At 49.4% G+C, this 15,464-nt stretch overlaps 1 protein-coding gene across 2 annotated transcripts in view; it reads right to left on the bottom strand.

The window, feature by feature from the left end:
• Nucleotides 1–484: 484 nt before the first annotated feature.
• Nucleotides 485–15,464, bottom strand: part of slc19a1 (solute carrier family 19 member 1) — a 71,009-nt gene continuing 56,029 nt past the window's right edge. For both annotated transcript variants that reach the window (XM_080198195.1, XM_080198194.1), the window contains exons 4-6: nucleotides 13,671–13,863; nucleotides 9,793–9,934; nucleotides 485–694 (exon numbers count right to left, since the gene is read on the bottom strand). In XM_080198195.1, coding sequence (XP_080054321.1) covers nucleotides 500–694; nucleotides 9,793–9,934; nucleotides 13,671–13,863 — 530 coding nt within the window. In that variant the 3' untranslated portion in view covers nucleotides 485–499. The remainder of the gene's footprint in view (nucleotides 695–9,792; nucleotides 9,935–13,670; nucleotides 13,864–15,464) is intronic.

Here is a 15,464-nt window from a genome sequence, read left to right as displayed (position 1 = left end):
TTGCCACTGGTCGCCGGCAAGCCAGATGTTCTCCGAGTTCAAAGGTTGGCGAGCGACTGACTCCCCTGTGGGTGGGGCAAGCTCGCCGGATTGGCTTACCTCCTGGGCCCAGCCCTTGCCAAGGGAGTCGCTGCCAAAGGAGTGCCGACCAGCCGCACTGTGTAATCCACCGTGGCGGTGGGCTGCAGAAACAAGGCCGTCTCACGCTGGCCTTGGGATCATTCTGTGCACTTCAAAAAGGATCGGCACCCACCGGCGCTGGACGAGAAGGTCCGGTGGTGCCGAAAACGCGGCCCATCGGTCGCCCCAATCGTAAACCGTGGCGTACGCGTTCTCTGTTCAAGCAAAACGCCCGTAACGTTCTCAATCTCGCCTTCAGGCACGAGAGAGAGAGACCTCCCCATTTTCCCCCGAACCCCTCCCTCTCCCCCTCCCCCACCACCACCCTGGCCTTCCCCACCTACCCCCACCCAATCCCCCACCCTTGTCCGTCTCCGCCTCACGCCTTTGAACAGTCCGTGTGCCCGTGGCTGTCAGTCCTGTCCACCTCCGCTGCCAAGGAGGTTACCGCCTCCTCCTGTTGTTTCGGTGTCCCTTGGGCCTTCTGTGCCTGCCGATGCCTGATGAAGATGCATAATCCTCGGCCCAGGTAGATGGCGGCCAGCAGAGTGAAGTAGCCGATGTAAAAATTGAACTGCAAAGGCCAGGAGAGCAGGGGTGAGGGGGAAAGGGGGAGGGAAAGAGAGTGAAAGAGAGAGAGAGCGCAAAGGGTTAGCTACAAACGACTACAGCAAGTCAAACAGCAACAAACAGCCTGGCTGGTAGGAACTAAAAATCCCACGCTAGACTACAAACAGGGCGTGTGGAAAATTCAGCAGATTTACTTCCAAAACCACAAGAAAAATTTCCAGAACATCACCTAATTGATAACAGTCAGCCATAATCATTTCCCTCTTGTCCTACTCCAAAGAATCCCGACAGGACAGAAAGAGACCATTTGGCCCATCGAGTCTGCACTGACCACAATCCTACCCATCCCCATAACCCCCAGACATTTAACCTGCTAATCCCCCTGACACTAAGGGGCAATTTAGCATGGCCATCAACCTTACCCACACATCTTTGAACTCTAAGGGTCAATTTAGCATGGCCAATCCACCTAACCTGCATATCTTTGGAGTGTGGGAGGAAACCCACACAGACACTGGGAGAACGTGCAGACTCCGCACACAGTGACCCAAGCCGGGAATCGAACCCAGGGTCCCTGGCGCTGTGAGGCAGCAGTGCTAACCGCTGTGCCAATGTTGCTGGCCAAGTGAAAAGCACTAGCTGTTCCCCTTAGTTGAAGGGTCAGTTACGAGGGGACGCAGGTGAGGGGTATGAGGTTTGGGGGGGATGGGAGGAGAAAGCTTTTTACCTAGAGAGTGTTGAGGGTCTGGAATGTGCTGCCTGAGAGGGTGGTGGAGGTGGGATGCCTCACATCCTTTAAAAAATACCTGGATGAGTACTTGGCACATCAGGGCTATGGGCCAAGTGCTGGTAAGTGGGGTTAGATGGGAGTTCAGGTGTTTCTGGCGTGTCTGTGCAGACTTGATGGGCCAAAGGGCCTCTCCTGCACTGTATAATTCCATGATTCTATTCTATAAAATCCCCAGAGTCCATTCGCCAGGGAGATTTGCTCATTCCACCACCCACCTCAACTTCCATTAAACCTGGAGTACCAAGCCTTGAGTTCAGGGGTGGTGGGGGTAGTGGTTAAGCAGTCACCAACCTGCAGTGCTAATCACTGTGCCACATCTGGTAATTATCACCTCGGGAGCTTGCTGTGCGCTAACCGACATTACACCCAGGGCAACGAATTGTGAAAAGGTTTAAAATTTAGTTTATTAATTACTGCCACAAGTTGGCATACATTAACACTGCAATGAAGTCACTGTGAAAATCCCCTAATCGCCACACTCCGTTCTGGAGGTAGAATTCAGCACGGCCAATACATTTAACCAGCATGTCTTTCGGACTGTGGGAGGAAACTGGAACACTTGGAGGAAACCCACGCAGACACGGGGAGAACATGCAGACTACGCACACACAGTGACCCAAGCCAGGAATCGAACCCGGGTCCCTGGCGCTGTGAGGCAGCAGTGCTAACCACTATGCCACTCCCCATCCCTGATTAGGATCCCTCCACCCTTTGTCGACCCTGCCTTGCCTCTAAACTCTGGGATGCCCCTTCCTACGGCTCTTTACCTCTGTGCCATTGGTGGGAAAGGCTTTTCGGAATTCCCAGGGTGCTATAGAAATATTAAGACCTTATTAAGCATGCACAGTGGTGCAGTGGTTAGCTCTGCTGCCTCACAATGCCAGGGACCCAGGCTCAATTCCCAGCCTTGGGTCACTGTCTGTGTGGAGTTTACACGTTCTCCCCATGTTTACGTGGGTTTCCTCCGGATGCTCCGGCTTCCTCCCACAGTCCAAAGACGTGCGGGTTAGGTGGATTGGCTAAATTGCCCCTTAACGTCAGGGAGACTGGCTAGGGTTAATATATGGGGTTATGGGGATAGGGCCTGGGTGGGATTGTGGTCAGTACAGACTCAATGGGTTGAATGGCCTCCTTCACTAAGGGAATTTTTGATTCCATTCTATTAAATCGCTGCCTCAGGTTACGTGGACCGTCCAACTGGGAATGAACGAGGGAGATGGCAACACTGGAAAGATCTGTCTGTCACATTCTGAAAGATGTGCTGTTCAGGTGCACTGGAAAAAGTCTGACAACACCAGGTTTTAGTCCAACCTATTTATTTGATAATATACTCACAAGCTTTCGAGGGGACTGCCTCTTCGTCAGCACCTGATGAAGAGGCAGTCCCCTCGAAAGCTTGTGAGTATATTATCAAATAAATAGGTTGGACTAAAACTTGGTGTTGTCAGACTTTTTACTGTGTTTACGCCAGTCCAACGCCGGCATACCCATGTCAGGTGCACTGGGGCAGGAAGTGGCCCAGTGGTACTATTAACCCAGAAACTCAGCTAACGTTCTGGGGACCCAGGTTCGAATCCCACCACGGCAGATGGTGGAATTTGTATTCTATAAAAAATATCTAGGATTAAGAATCTACGGATGACCATGAAACCATTGCCAGAAAAACCCATCTGGCTCACTAATGTTCTTTAGGGAAGGAAATCTGCCGTGCTTACCCGGTCTGGCCTACATGTAACTCCCGAGCAATGTGGTTGACTCTGAATTGCCCCTCCAAGGGCAACTAGGGATAGGCAATAAATGCTGGCCCAGCCAGCGACGCATGAGTAAATAATAAAACACTCACTCCTGCACTGTCGCACGTTCTAGAAAGTTGTGCTTGCAAACTGAACAGTAATTAATTAAAATTACACATACATGTATATATATTTCTTTTTAAAGAAATGAAAAAGTTGTTTTTGCATTCTGTGGCTGGTTGCAAAATCAAAATCCGCAAAAGCCAGACTGGTTTTTACAGCTGTCATTTATCCGCTGTTTATCAATTCAATTAGCTCCCTGGCCGATCCCTGCTGGGATAATGTAATGCTCAGGAATTTGCCTTCTGGCAGCCCGTTCCTGCCCTGTGGCTTTGGCACATCCCGCAGCTCCATTCCCGCCCCATGAAGAGGTTGCAGTGTGGTCGCCGCAGTGACTGTCAGGGTCATGTCACGTCCTGTGTGTGCCCTAGACCACCGCGACCAACTCAGCTTCCCGTCGGCGTCGAGCAGACGTGCGAGGGAGAGGCCGGCTGATATATTGACAGTGAGGTGGGAGTGGGGGGGAGGGGGCAGTGGAGTTGTTCTCCCGTTCTCCCCCCTCCCCCCACCCCCACCCCCGTGTTGTGGAGAAAATAATGTTTCAAAATAACAACACCATACAGCCCTTCCCGTCCATCTCAACCTGCACAATGCTCTTAACTAACGGGGAGGGGAGTGGGGCGGGTAAAGACTCCACCCGTGGCTCTGAATATGTTTCAATGCTGCAAATGATTCCCGACAAGTCTGTCTCTGTATTTGTCTCCCTTTCATTCACCACCACCACCCCCCCCCGCCCCCACCCGCGCCTCCACTGTGGGTAGCACAGTGGTTGGCACTGCTGCCTCACAACGCCAGGGTCCTGGGTTCGATTCCTGGCCCCTCAGTCGCCACAATCCGGCGCCTGTTCGGGTACACTGAGGGAAAATTTAGTAAGGCCAGTGCACCCTAACCAGCGCGTCTTTTGGACTGTGGGAGGAAACCGGAGCATCCGGAGGAAACCCACGCAGACACGGGAAGAATGTGCAAACCCCGCGCAGACAGTAACCCGAGACGGGAATCGAACCGGGTCCCTGCTGTTGTGAGGCAATGGTGCTAACCACTGTGCCACCGTGCTGCCTGTGTTAATGAATCCAGAAGCGCTGGGTGTGATTATTGTGTTTTTATATATATTGTACTTGCCAAGGCATGTAGGCCAGACCAGGTAAGGACATCGAATCCCTACAGTGAGGAAGGAGGCTATTCCGCTCATCGAGTCTGCACCGACCACAATCCCACCCAGGTCTCAATCCCGTAACCTCACATATTTACCCCTGCTAATCCTCTGAAACGAAGGGGCAATTTATCATGGGCAATCAACCTGATTGGCACATCTTTCGAGTGGTAGGAAACCAGGACACCTGGAGAAAGCCCACGCAGACACGGGGAGGACGTGCAAACTCCTCACAGACAGTGACCCAAGTCGGAAATCGAATCCAGGTTCCCGGCACTGTGAGGCAGCAGTGCCAACCACTGTGCCGCCCAGAGTTATGTCATTCTTCTCTGAACAGAGAGGCATACAAGAAGGCTCTTGACAGTGTCAAATAAAGAGGAGAGGTTTGCTCTGGTGGGGTGGGGGGACGGCCAGCAATGCAGGCTGATGATAATTGGCAAAAGATATACAGAAATAACCACTCTGTTTTTGCACTCAATGATTCGATATTTAGGGCCAAGAATAGGATGAACAACAGCTATGCCTAGACTCAAGGGAGGCAGTCACACAGCACCGTGAAAGGGCCATTCTGTCAAACTATGTGACAAGACCTCAGCTGCAGGATTTTGGAACAGGCAAACACATTAAGCATTTGTTTGTTTGATTATTCCTCATCGGGACAGCTACCCGCATTAGCATTCAGTGTGTTTACCCACGTGATTAACTTTGACAAGAACCAAAGCCAAGCTTGATCAAGCCTAGCATTGTTGATGTTGTACTAACAGAAGCAAATGGACACTCTTCAGGCCACATCCATTGATGGGAAGATTGGCTAGGGTGGTGGTTGGTGGGAGGAGCTATCATTGACCGGGGTCCATTTTCCCACCCTTTGACCTTTTAACGCTATTCAATGGACAGGTCAGGTGTGGGACAAGAACCGAACTTGCCTGCCCTCAGGGACAACACTTGCAGGCCTACCCCTCCCCCAGGGGGCGGCATGCTGACACAGTGGTTAGCACTGCTGCCTTTCAGAGCCAGGGACTCGGGTTCAGAGAACAGTACAGAAGCAGTCCATTCGGCCTGTCGAGTCTGTACCGACCACAATCCCACCCCAGTCCCATTCTCATAACCCCTCATATTTACTCTGCTAATCCCCCTGACACTAGGGGCAATTTAGCGTGGCCAATCCACCTAACCTGCACATCTTTTGGACTGTGGGAGGAAACCAGAGCACCCGGAGGAAACCCACGCAGACACGGGGAGAACATGCAAACTCCACACAGGCAGTCAAGAGAGGCCGGAATTGAACCCAGGTCCCTGGTACAGTGAGGCTAATCACTGTGCTACCATGATGCCGTGGGTTCGATTCCCGGCTTGGGTCGTTGCCTCTATGGAGACTGCACGTTCTCCCTGTGTCTGCATGGGTTTCCTCCGGATGTTCCGGTTTCATCCCACAATCCGAAAGACGCGCAGGTTAGGTGGATTGGCCATGCTAAACTTTCCCCTAGTGTTTGGGAATCTAGCTGGTGTAAATACATGAGGTTAAGGGGATAGGGTCTGGGTTGGATTGTGGTCGGTGCAGACACGATGGGCCGAATGGCCTCATTCTGCACTGAAGGGATTCTATGATTCTAAGACTAGAAAGAGTGCAGAAAAGAATTACTATGATTCTACTGGGACTTGATGGTTTGAGTTATAAAGAGAGACTGAATAGACTGGAACTTTTTTCTCAGAGCATAGGAGATTCGGGGGTGATCTTATAGAGGTCTATAAAATAATGAGGGGCATACTTCAGCTAGATAGTCAATATCTTTTCCCAAAGGTCGGGGAGTCTAAAACTAGAGGGCATAGGTTTAAGGTGAGAGGGAAGACTTACGAATGGGTCCAGAGGGGCAATTCTTTCACACAGAGGATGGTGAGTGTTTGGAACAAACTGCCAGAGGTAGTAGTAGAGGCGGGTACAATTTTGTCTTTTAAAAAGTGTTTAGACAGTGACATGGGTAGGATGGGTGTAGAGGGATATGGGCCAAACATGGGCAATTGGGACTAGCTTAGGGGTTAAAAAGAGGCGGCATGGACAAGTTGGGCTGAAGGGCCTGCTTCCATGCTGTAAACCTCTATCACAGGTGGATAGGGTCATAAAGAGTGCTTTTGGTACATTGGCCTTTATAAATCGGAGTATCGAGTATAAAAGTTGGAGTGTTATGGTAAGGTTATATAAGGCATTGATGAGGCCGAATTTAGAGTATTGTATACAGTTTTGGTCACCTAGTTACAGGAAGGATGTAAGTAAGGTTGAAAGAGTGCAGAGAAGGTTCACGAGGATGTTGCCGGGACTTGAGAAGCTGAGTTACAGAGAGAGATTGAATAGGTTAGGACTTTATTCCCTGGAGCGTAGAAGAATGAGGGGAGATTTGATAGAGATGTATAAGATTTTGATGGTATAGATAGAGTGAATGCAAGCAGGCTTTTTCCACTGAGACTAGAGGAGAAAAAAACCAGAGGGCATGGGTTAAGGGTGAAAGGAGAAAAGTTTAAAGGGAATATTGGGAGTGGGGGTGGTGGTGGTGGTGGATTCTTCACACAGAGAGTGGTGGGAGTGTGGAATGAGTTGCTGGATAAAGTGGTAAATGCTGGGTCACTTTTAACATTCAAGAAAAACTTGAACAGGTTCATGGATGAGAGGGGTATGGAGGGATATGGTCCAAGTGCAGGTCATTGGGACTGGCCAAAAAATTGTTCGGCACAGACAAGAAGGGCCAAAAGGCCTGTTCCTGAGCTATAATTTTCTATAGTTCTATGACTCTTCTAATGCCCACCTCAACAATCGCCCTGGCCCAACTCTCGTCCTATCACCCCACCAGGTCATCCAAGGTACCACCTCAGTAACCATCCCAGACCCTGATAGCTTGGGGCCTCTCCCTCTCTCTGTCACTCACAGGAATTGAAGAATTGGCACCCACCACTCACTATGGCACATGACCAAATGAACTTTGTGCCTTGGCCTGCCTCTGCCTACCTCCCATGGAACAGGGCAGTAGAAATGTTTATTTATAATGGACTCAAAGCTTTCTCCTCCTCTTGAGTCACTGCCAAAACCTCAAGAGCAAAACCCAGGGATAAAAAGACTTCTCAAACACACACACACTTATAAATATCAATATAGAATGCACTCAGTGACCTCCTGGCAGCCAATGAGGAGCCTCCTTAGGTCCTCTCGCTCTCCGAGTGCAGCTCAGTAAATGCACAGGAGGATCCCACAAACAACACCATGTCAGAGGTCAAGAACACTGTTTCTCCTAAGGTTGACTGAGGAGTAATTATTGGTCCCAGGACCTGGGAGAGAATCCCACCCCCATCCTCCCCCAGACTCTCACGTGGCTCAGTGGTTAGCATTACTGCCTCACAGCGCCAGGGACCCGGGTTCGATTCCCGCCTTGGGTCACTGTGTGGAGTCTCACATTCTCCCCATGTCGGCGTGGATTTCCTCCAGGTGCCCCAGTTTCCTCCCACAGTCCGAAAGACACACAGGTTAGGTGGATTGGCCGTGCTAAATTGCCCCTTAGTGTCCAAAGATATGTAGGTTAGATGGTACATGTGTGGTGTTCCAGGAATAAGGAAGAGGGCCTGGATAAGATGCTTTTGTCAGGGAGTTGGTGCAGACTCGATGGCTGAATGGCCCCTTCTGCACTGTAAGATGGATTGGCCATGCTAAATTGCCCCTTAGTGTCCAAAGTTGTACAGGTTAGATGGATTGGTCATGATAAATGTGCCGGGGTTACAGAATAGGCAGGTGTTGGGCAAGATGCTCTTTTGGAGAGTCGAAGCAGCCCCAGTGGGTGAATGGCCTCCTTCTGCAGTGTGGGGATCTGTGGCAGAAGGGCCTGGGCCTAAAAGCTCATCCGAAAGAGGTGTGCAGAGTTCAGTATGGACAGGGCCGTGGGGATACGAGATTATTCAGAATCCCAGTGCATTGCAGAGGGGAGCTTGGTAGAATCCCACAGTGCGTAATAAGGCCATTCAGCCCACAGGGTCTCTGCCAGCACTTTGAGAGAGTCAATTAGTCCCATTCGCCTCCTCTTTCCTCACCACCCTGTGATCTTTGTCCCCTTCCAGTATTTACCCTTTGGAGTGTTAATTCTTGAATCTGTTGCTACCAGTTTTTTCAGTTTGTCCGTTCCAGAGCAGAACCACTCACTGCATTAATAAAAAAAATCTTCATTTCTCTTTGGCTACTTTCGCCCAGCGATCTCAAATATGTGTCCCCCTGCTGCTGCACAAATACCCCCTCGCTTATCTTGTCAAAGCCCCCTAGGGATATCCAATGCCTCAGTTAACCCTTCCCTTAACCTTCTCTGCCCCTCGGAGAAGAATCCTAGTTTATTGGAGCCTGCTCTGCCATTCAATAAGGTAGCAACAATGGGCAGCACAGTGGGTTAGCACTGCTGCCTCAAAGCGCCAGGGACCCAGGTTCAATTCCAGCCTCGGGTCACATTCTCCCCGTGTCTGCTTGGGTTTCCTCCGGGTGCTCCAGTTTCCTCCCACTCTCCAAAAATGTGTAAGTTAGATGGTTTGGCCATGCTAAATTGCCCCTTCATTTCCAAAGATGTGCAGGTTAGGTCGATTGACCATGTTAAATTGCCCTTTAGTGTCCAAAGATGTGCAGGTTAGGTGGATTGGCCATGTTAAATTGCCCTTTAGTGTCCAAAGATGTGCAGGTTAGGTGGATTGGCCGTGCTAAATTATCTCTGTGTTAGGGGATCTAGCTAGGGTAAATGCATGGCGTTAGGGCCTGGGTGGGATTGTGGTCAGTGCAGACTTGATGGGCCAAACGGCCTCCTTTTGTACTGTAGGGATTCTATGAGTCTATGAAGATAGGATCCGACCTGCTTATGGCCTGAACTCCACTCCCCTGTCTCCCTCCCCACCCCCTAGTTAATCAAAAAAGAATCCAAAGTGGCCTTCAGTAAATTCAATGACCCAACGACCTCTGTCGCTTTCTGGGGAAGAAAACTCCCCCGACTAACGACCCTCCGAGAAAAATATTCTCCTCATCTTTTTTTCCCTATGTAATCATTTCTCATTTTCTCCAGTCTCTCCACGGTGACTGGAAACCCTCAACCAGTTCAAATAAATCTCCTCTGCAACCTCTTCGAGGCCTCGATATCCTTGACCGAATGTGCGATGCCCAAAGCTGCGCTTGATGCTCCAGCCTAGGCCTAAGCTCGGGGCTGACCAAGGCCCACTTCCCCCAGAATCAATGTCCTCACAGCCCAGTGGGGGCCAGAGAGTGGGGGCGGGGGAGGGGGGGAGCTCAATCTTCCACCTACCTGCTTATTCACGTGTAGTCCCAGGCCCCGTTTGTCCGCGATAAGCAGCGTGATGATGGTTTTCAAGATGGTGGCCAGGAAGGTGTTGATACCAAACACCAGAGCGCAGAGCTCCTTGGACAGAGATGTGGCGATCTGAAAGCTAAACGACAGCAGACACAAGGTCAGGGTAAACGAACTCGCAGCAACGATATCCCCTCGCACGGGACAATCATTCTCCACAACCATCAACAGTTTGGGGAGACCCGGCACAGACTGGTGGGAGAGAGATCACTTCGCCTAACATCGCTGCTCAGTTTGCAAGCGTGACCCCAAGTTTCCATGGAAACATAGAAGATAGGAGCCGGAGGAGGCCATTCGGCCCTTTCAGCCTGCTCCACCACTCATCACGATCATGGCTGATCGTTCAACAGCCTAATCCTGCTTTCACCCCATAACCTTTGATCCCATTCGCCCCAAGTGCTATATCCAGCCGCCACTTGAATATGTTCAATGTTTTGGCATCGACTATTTCCTGTGGTAATGAATTCCACAGGCTCACCACTCTCTGGATGAAGAAATGTCTCCTCATCTCCGTCCTAAATGGTCTACCCTGAATCCTCAGACTGTGAGCCCTGGTTCTGGACTCCCCCACCATCGGGAACATCCTCCCTGCATCTATTCCGTCTAGTCCTGTTAGCATTTTATAAGTCTCTATGAGATTCCCCCCTCATTTGTCTGAACTCCAGCAAAAACAATCCTAATCTCGTCAATCTGTCCTCATACATCAGTCCCACCATCCCCAGAGTCAGCCTGGTAAACCTTCACTACACTCCCTCGAGAGCAAGAACATCCTTCCTCAGAAAAGGAGACCAAAACTGCACACAATACTCTAGGTGTGGCCTCACCAAGGCCCTGTATAATTGCAACAACACATCCCTGCTTCCATCACCAATCACTTTAATTCTCCCTGCACACTCCAAGTCACGGGAGGTGATGGCCTGGTGGTAATTTTGCTAGAATATTAATCCAGTAACTCAGCCAACGTTCTGGGGACCCAGATTTGAATCCCACCACGGCAGACGGTGGAATTTGAATTCAGTTAAAAAAAAATCTGGAATTAAGAATTACTGATGACCATGAAACCATTGTCAGAAAAACCCATCCGGTTCACTAATATCCTTTAAGGAAGGAAATCTGCTGTCCTTGTGCAGTCTGGCCTACATGTGACTCCAGAGCCACAGCAATGTGGTTGACTCTCAACTGCCCTTCAAGGGCAACTAAGAACATAGAACATTACAGCACAGTATAGGCCCTTTGGCCCTCAATGTTGCGCCGACCAGTGGAACGAATCTAATGACCCTCTAACTTAAACTATTCCAATGTTATCCATATGTTTATCTGAAGACCATTTGAATGCCCTTAATGTTGGCAAGTCCACAACTGCTGCAGGCAGGGCATTCCACACCCTTAAGAACCTACCTCTGACATCCATCCTATAATTATCACCCCTCAATTTAAAGCTATGTCCCCTTGTGTTAGCCATCACCATCTGAGGAAAATGGCTCTCACTGTCCACCCTATCTAATCCTGTGATCATCTTGTCTGCCTCAATTAAGTCACCTCTTAACCTTCTTCTCTCAAACAAAAACAACCTCAAGTCCCTCAGCCTTTCCTCATAAGACCTTCCCACCATACCAGGCAACATCCTGGTAAAGATGGGATGGGCAATAAATGCTGGCCAGCCAGCGACACCCATGAATAAATTAGAGTCATTTTCTTTCTTGACCCTTTGCCATCTTCTTTAGTCTTACACCATTACCCATTTTGTCATCTAACACTAGGTTCAATTTAGCATGACCAGTCAACCTAACCCACACATCTAATTAGCATCCATTCACCAGCAGTGGCCCATAGAAAAGTAGAAATAGAAGCAGGAGGAGGCCATTCGGCCCTTCGAGCCTGCCCCATCATTCATTATGATCATGGCTGATCATTAAATTCAATATCCTGATTTCCTTCCTTCCCTCCCATGTCTCTTGATCCCTTTAGCCCCAGGAGCTATATCTAATTTCTTCTTGAAATCACACAACATGTCAGGCAGCACTGTGGTTAGTGCTGCTGCCTCACAGCCCCAGAGACCAAGGTTCAATTCCCAGGTTGGGTCACTGTCTGTGCACATTCTCCCTGTGTCTGCGTGGGTTTCCTTTGGGTGCTCCAGTTTCCTCCCAGTCTGAAAGACATGCTGGTTAGGAGCACTGGCCATGCTAAATTCTCCCTCAGTGTCCCCGATCAGGCACCGGAGTGTGGCCGCAAGAGAATTTTCACAGTAGCTTCATTGCAGTGTTAATGTAAGCCTATTTGTGACTAACGAATCAACTTTTACTTTATATTGGCCTCAACTACATTCTGTGGGAGTGAATTCCACACATTCACCATACTCACCTCAGTTCTAAAAGGTTTACCCCTTATCCTCAAACTATGACCCCTCGTACTGGACTCCCCCACCGTCGGGAACATTTTTTCTGAATCTATCCAGTCCAAAGATGTGCGGGTTAGGTGGATTGGCCATGCTAAATTCCTCTTAGTGTCAGGGGAACTAGCTAGGCTAAATGCATGGGATAAGGCCTGGGTGGGATTGTGGTCGGTGCAGACTTGATGGGCTGAATGGCCTCCTTCTGCACTGTAAAATTCTAACCCTGTTAGAATTTTATACGTTTTTATGAGATCCCCTTTCACTCTTCTAAATTCCAGTGAATATAATCTTAACTGACTTAGTCTCTCCTCATATGACAGACCTGCCATCCCAGGAATCAGCCTGGTAAATCTTCGCCATACTCCCTCAAGAGCAAGGTTAGATATAGGCTGACTCAAGAACAGCTCCTTCCCTGCTGCCATCAGACTTTTGAATGGACCTACCTCGCTCTAAGTTGATCTTTCTCTACACCCTAGCTATGACTGCAACACTACATTCTGCACTGTCTCGTTTCCTTCTCTATGAACGGTATGCTTTGTGTAGCGTGCAAGAAACAATATTTTTTACTGTATGCTAATACTCGTGGCATGACAGCACAGTGGTTAGCACTGCTGCTTCACAGAGCCAGAGACCTGGGTTCAATTGCCAGCTTGGGTTATTGTTTGTGTGAAGTTTGCATGTTCTCCCCATGTCTGCATGGGTTTCCTCCAGGTGCTCCGGTTTTCTCCCACAGTTCGAAAGATGTGGGGATCGGGTGGATTGGCCATGCTAAATTTCCACTTAGTGTCAGGGGGACTAGCTAGGGTAAGTACATGTGGTTATGGGATTGTGGCCAGTGCTGACTTGATGGGCCGAATGACCTCCTGCACTGGAGGAGTCTATGAATTTTTTTTTTTGATTTGATTTAGTATTGTCACATATATTCACATACGATGAATAGTATTGTTTCTCATGCGCTATACAGAGAAAGCATACCGCTCATAGAGAAGGAAAGGAGAAGGTGCAGAATGTAGTGTTACAGTCATAGCTGGGGTATAGAGAAAGATCAACTTAATGTGAGGCAAGTCCATTCAAAAGTCTGATCACAGCAGGGAAGAAGCTGTTCTTGAGTCAGTTGGTGCGTGACCTCAGACTTTTGTATCTTGTTCCCAAAGGAAGAAGGTGGAAGAGAGAATGTCCAGGGTGCGTGGGGTCCTTGATTATGATGGATGCTTTTCCGAGGCAGCGGGAAGTGTAGACAGAGTCAATGGATGGAGGCTGGTTTGCGTGATGGATTGGGCTTCGTTCACAACCCTTTGTAATTCCTTGTGGTCTTGGAATTCTAATTCTGTTGAAATTTTATAAGTTTCATTGAGATCCCCTCTCACTCTTTGAAACTCCAATGAATATAACCCTAGGGAGGGGAGTCCCGAGTAATACTCACATTGCGATGGGGACCAGGAGCTGGTGGCTGCTCCGGAACAGGACAAAGCCCACGTAGCAGACCCAGATGTTATTGGTGGTGTTCATGAGGAAGAGGAGTCCGGCCTGTAGCGCTGTGATGACGAAAATCACCAGCTCCGCCCACAGCGACCACTGCAATTTGACATGGCCTGCGGAGAAAGAGGCAATGGCACCTGCCAACCAGACAAAGACTAATGTCAACTCGAGGAGTCTCAGGGCCAGACAGCAGTTTAAAGCTCATTTATTGGTCATATTAACACTGCAATGAAGTTATTGTGAAAATCCTTTAGCTGTCACACTCCGGCGCCTGTACGGGTTCACTGAGGGAGAATTTAGCATGGCCAATGCACCCTAACCAGCACGTCTTTCAGACTGTGGGAGGAAACCCACGCAGACACAGGGAGAATGTGCAGACTCTGCACAGTGACCCAAGCTGGGAATTGAACCCGGGTCCCTGGCGCTATGAGGCAGCAGTGCTAAACACTGTCACCCGTAAATTAGTTAGGTTTGCATTGGTGCCTGTTCAGGCCAATGCACCTAACCAGCACATCTTCCAGACTGTGGGAGCACCCCCACCCTCAGGCACACTAACAGGACAAGAATTGGCTTTTATTCTCTAATTTTAGAATCCTAGAGTGCAGAAGGAGGCCATTCGGCCCATCGAGTCAGCATTGACCACAACCCCACCCAGGCCCTATCCCCACAACCCCATGCATTTACCCCCTAGCTAGTCCCCCTAACACTGAGGGCCAATTTAGCATGGCCAATCCATCCAACCTGTGTGTGTGTGGGAGGAAAACAGAGCAGCCAGAAGGAACCCACGCAGACACGGGGAGAACAGAATTCAATGGACTCTACTTAACAGTCACGCAAAGTTAAGTCAAGGTCTAATCCTGACGTCAACCTCAGTATTCTACAAATAACTGATATTGATTGTGAGGGTGGTAAACATTTATTGTGGGTATCAATAAATATTACTGCATTAACAAGAAGTCAGCTCACAGTTCACCGTCCACTGTCCAAGTGTTAAAACACACTGTGTGACTGGCACAGCATTATCACCTTCCCCAACAGTGCAGCACTCCCTTGGTACTCAGCTCAAGTCTATGAGTGGGATTGGAACCTCTAAATCTCATGATACAGAGGGAAGTGTGCTCTTTCCTGAGCCCCAGCTAACATGGTAACACGTACTTAAGGGAGAGTGAGATAATGAGGGAGAGAGAAAGCGACAGCTCTGGAAAATAAATGGGATTAGGTTTAATCTCCAGTGATTAAAGATTTTGGTTTAAGAACAGACAGTGCAGGTTTTGACAGCATCTATGTGTAAAGACGCAGAGTTAATTGAATTATAGAATCTCTACAGTGCAGAAGGAAGCCATTCGGCCCATCAAGTCTGCATTGACAACAATCTCACCCAGGCCGTATCCCCATAACCCCATGCATTTACCCTAGTTAGTCCCCCTGATGCTAAGGGGCAATTTAGCATGGCCAATCCATCTAACCCGCACATCTTTGGACTGTGGAATGAAACTGGAGCACCCGGAGGAAACCCACACAGATACAGGGAGAACGTGCAGGCTCCACACGGACAGTGTCCCAAGCCGGGAATCGAACTCGGGTTCCTGGCAGTGTGAGGCAGCAGTGCTAACCATTGTGTCACCGTATGCAATCAGGTGTGGCGTTTGATCAGAATTGGGAAAGTTAGAGATGAGACAGGGGGATGGGGGGACAAGGACATAGGAAGGCCTGCGATAGGGGAATGGGTTAGAGAGAT

This window comes from Carcharhinus amblyrhynchos, chromosome 11 (assembly GCF_965287045.1).
Source record: "Carcharhinus amblyrhynchos chromosome 11, sCarAmb.v2.hapA, whole genome shotgun sequence".
NCBI lineage: Eukaryota > Metazoa > Chordata > Chondrichthyes > Carcharhiniformes > Carcharhinidae > Carcharhinus > Carcharhinus amblyrhynchos.
The sequence above is the reverse complement of the archived record's forward strand: the minus strand, read 5'-3'. Positions and strand labels throughout refer to the sequence as shown.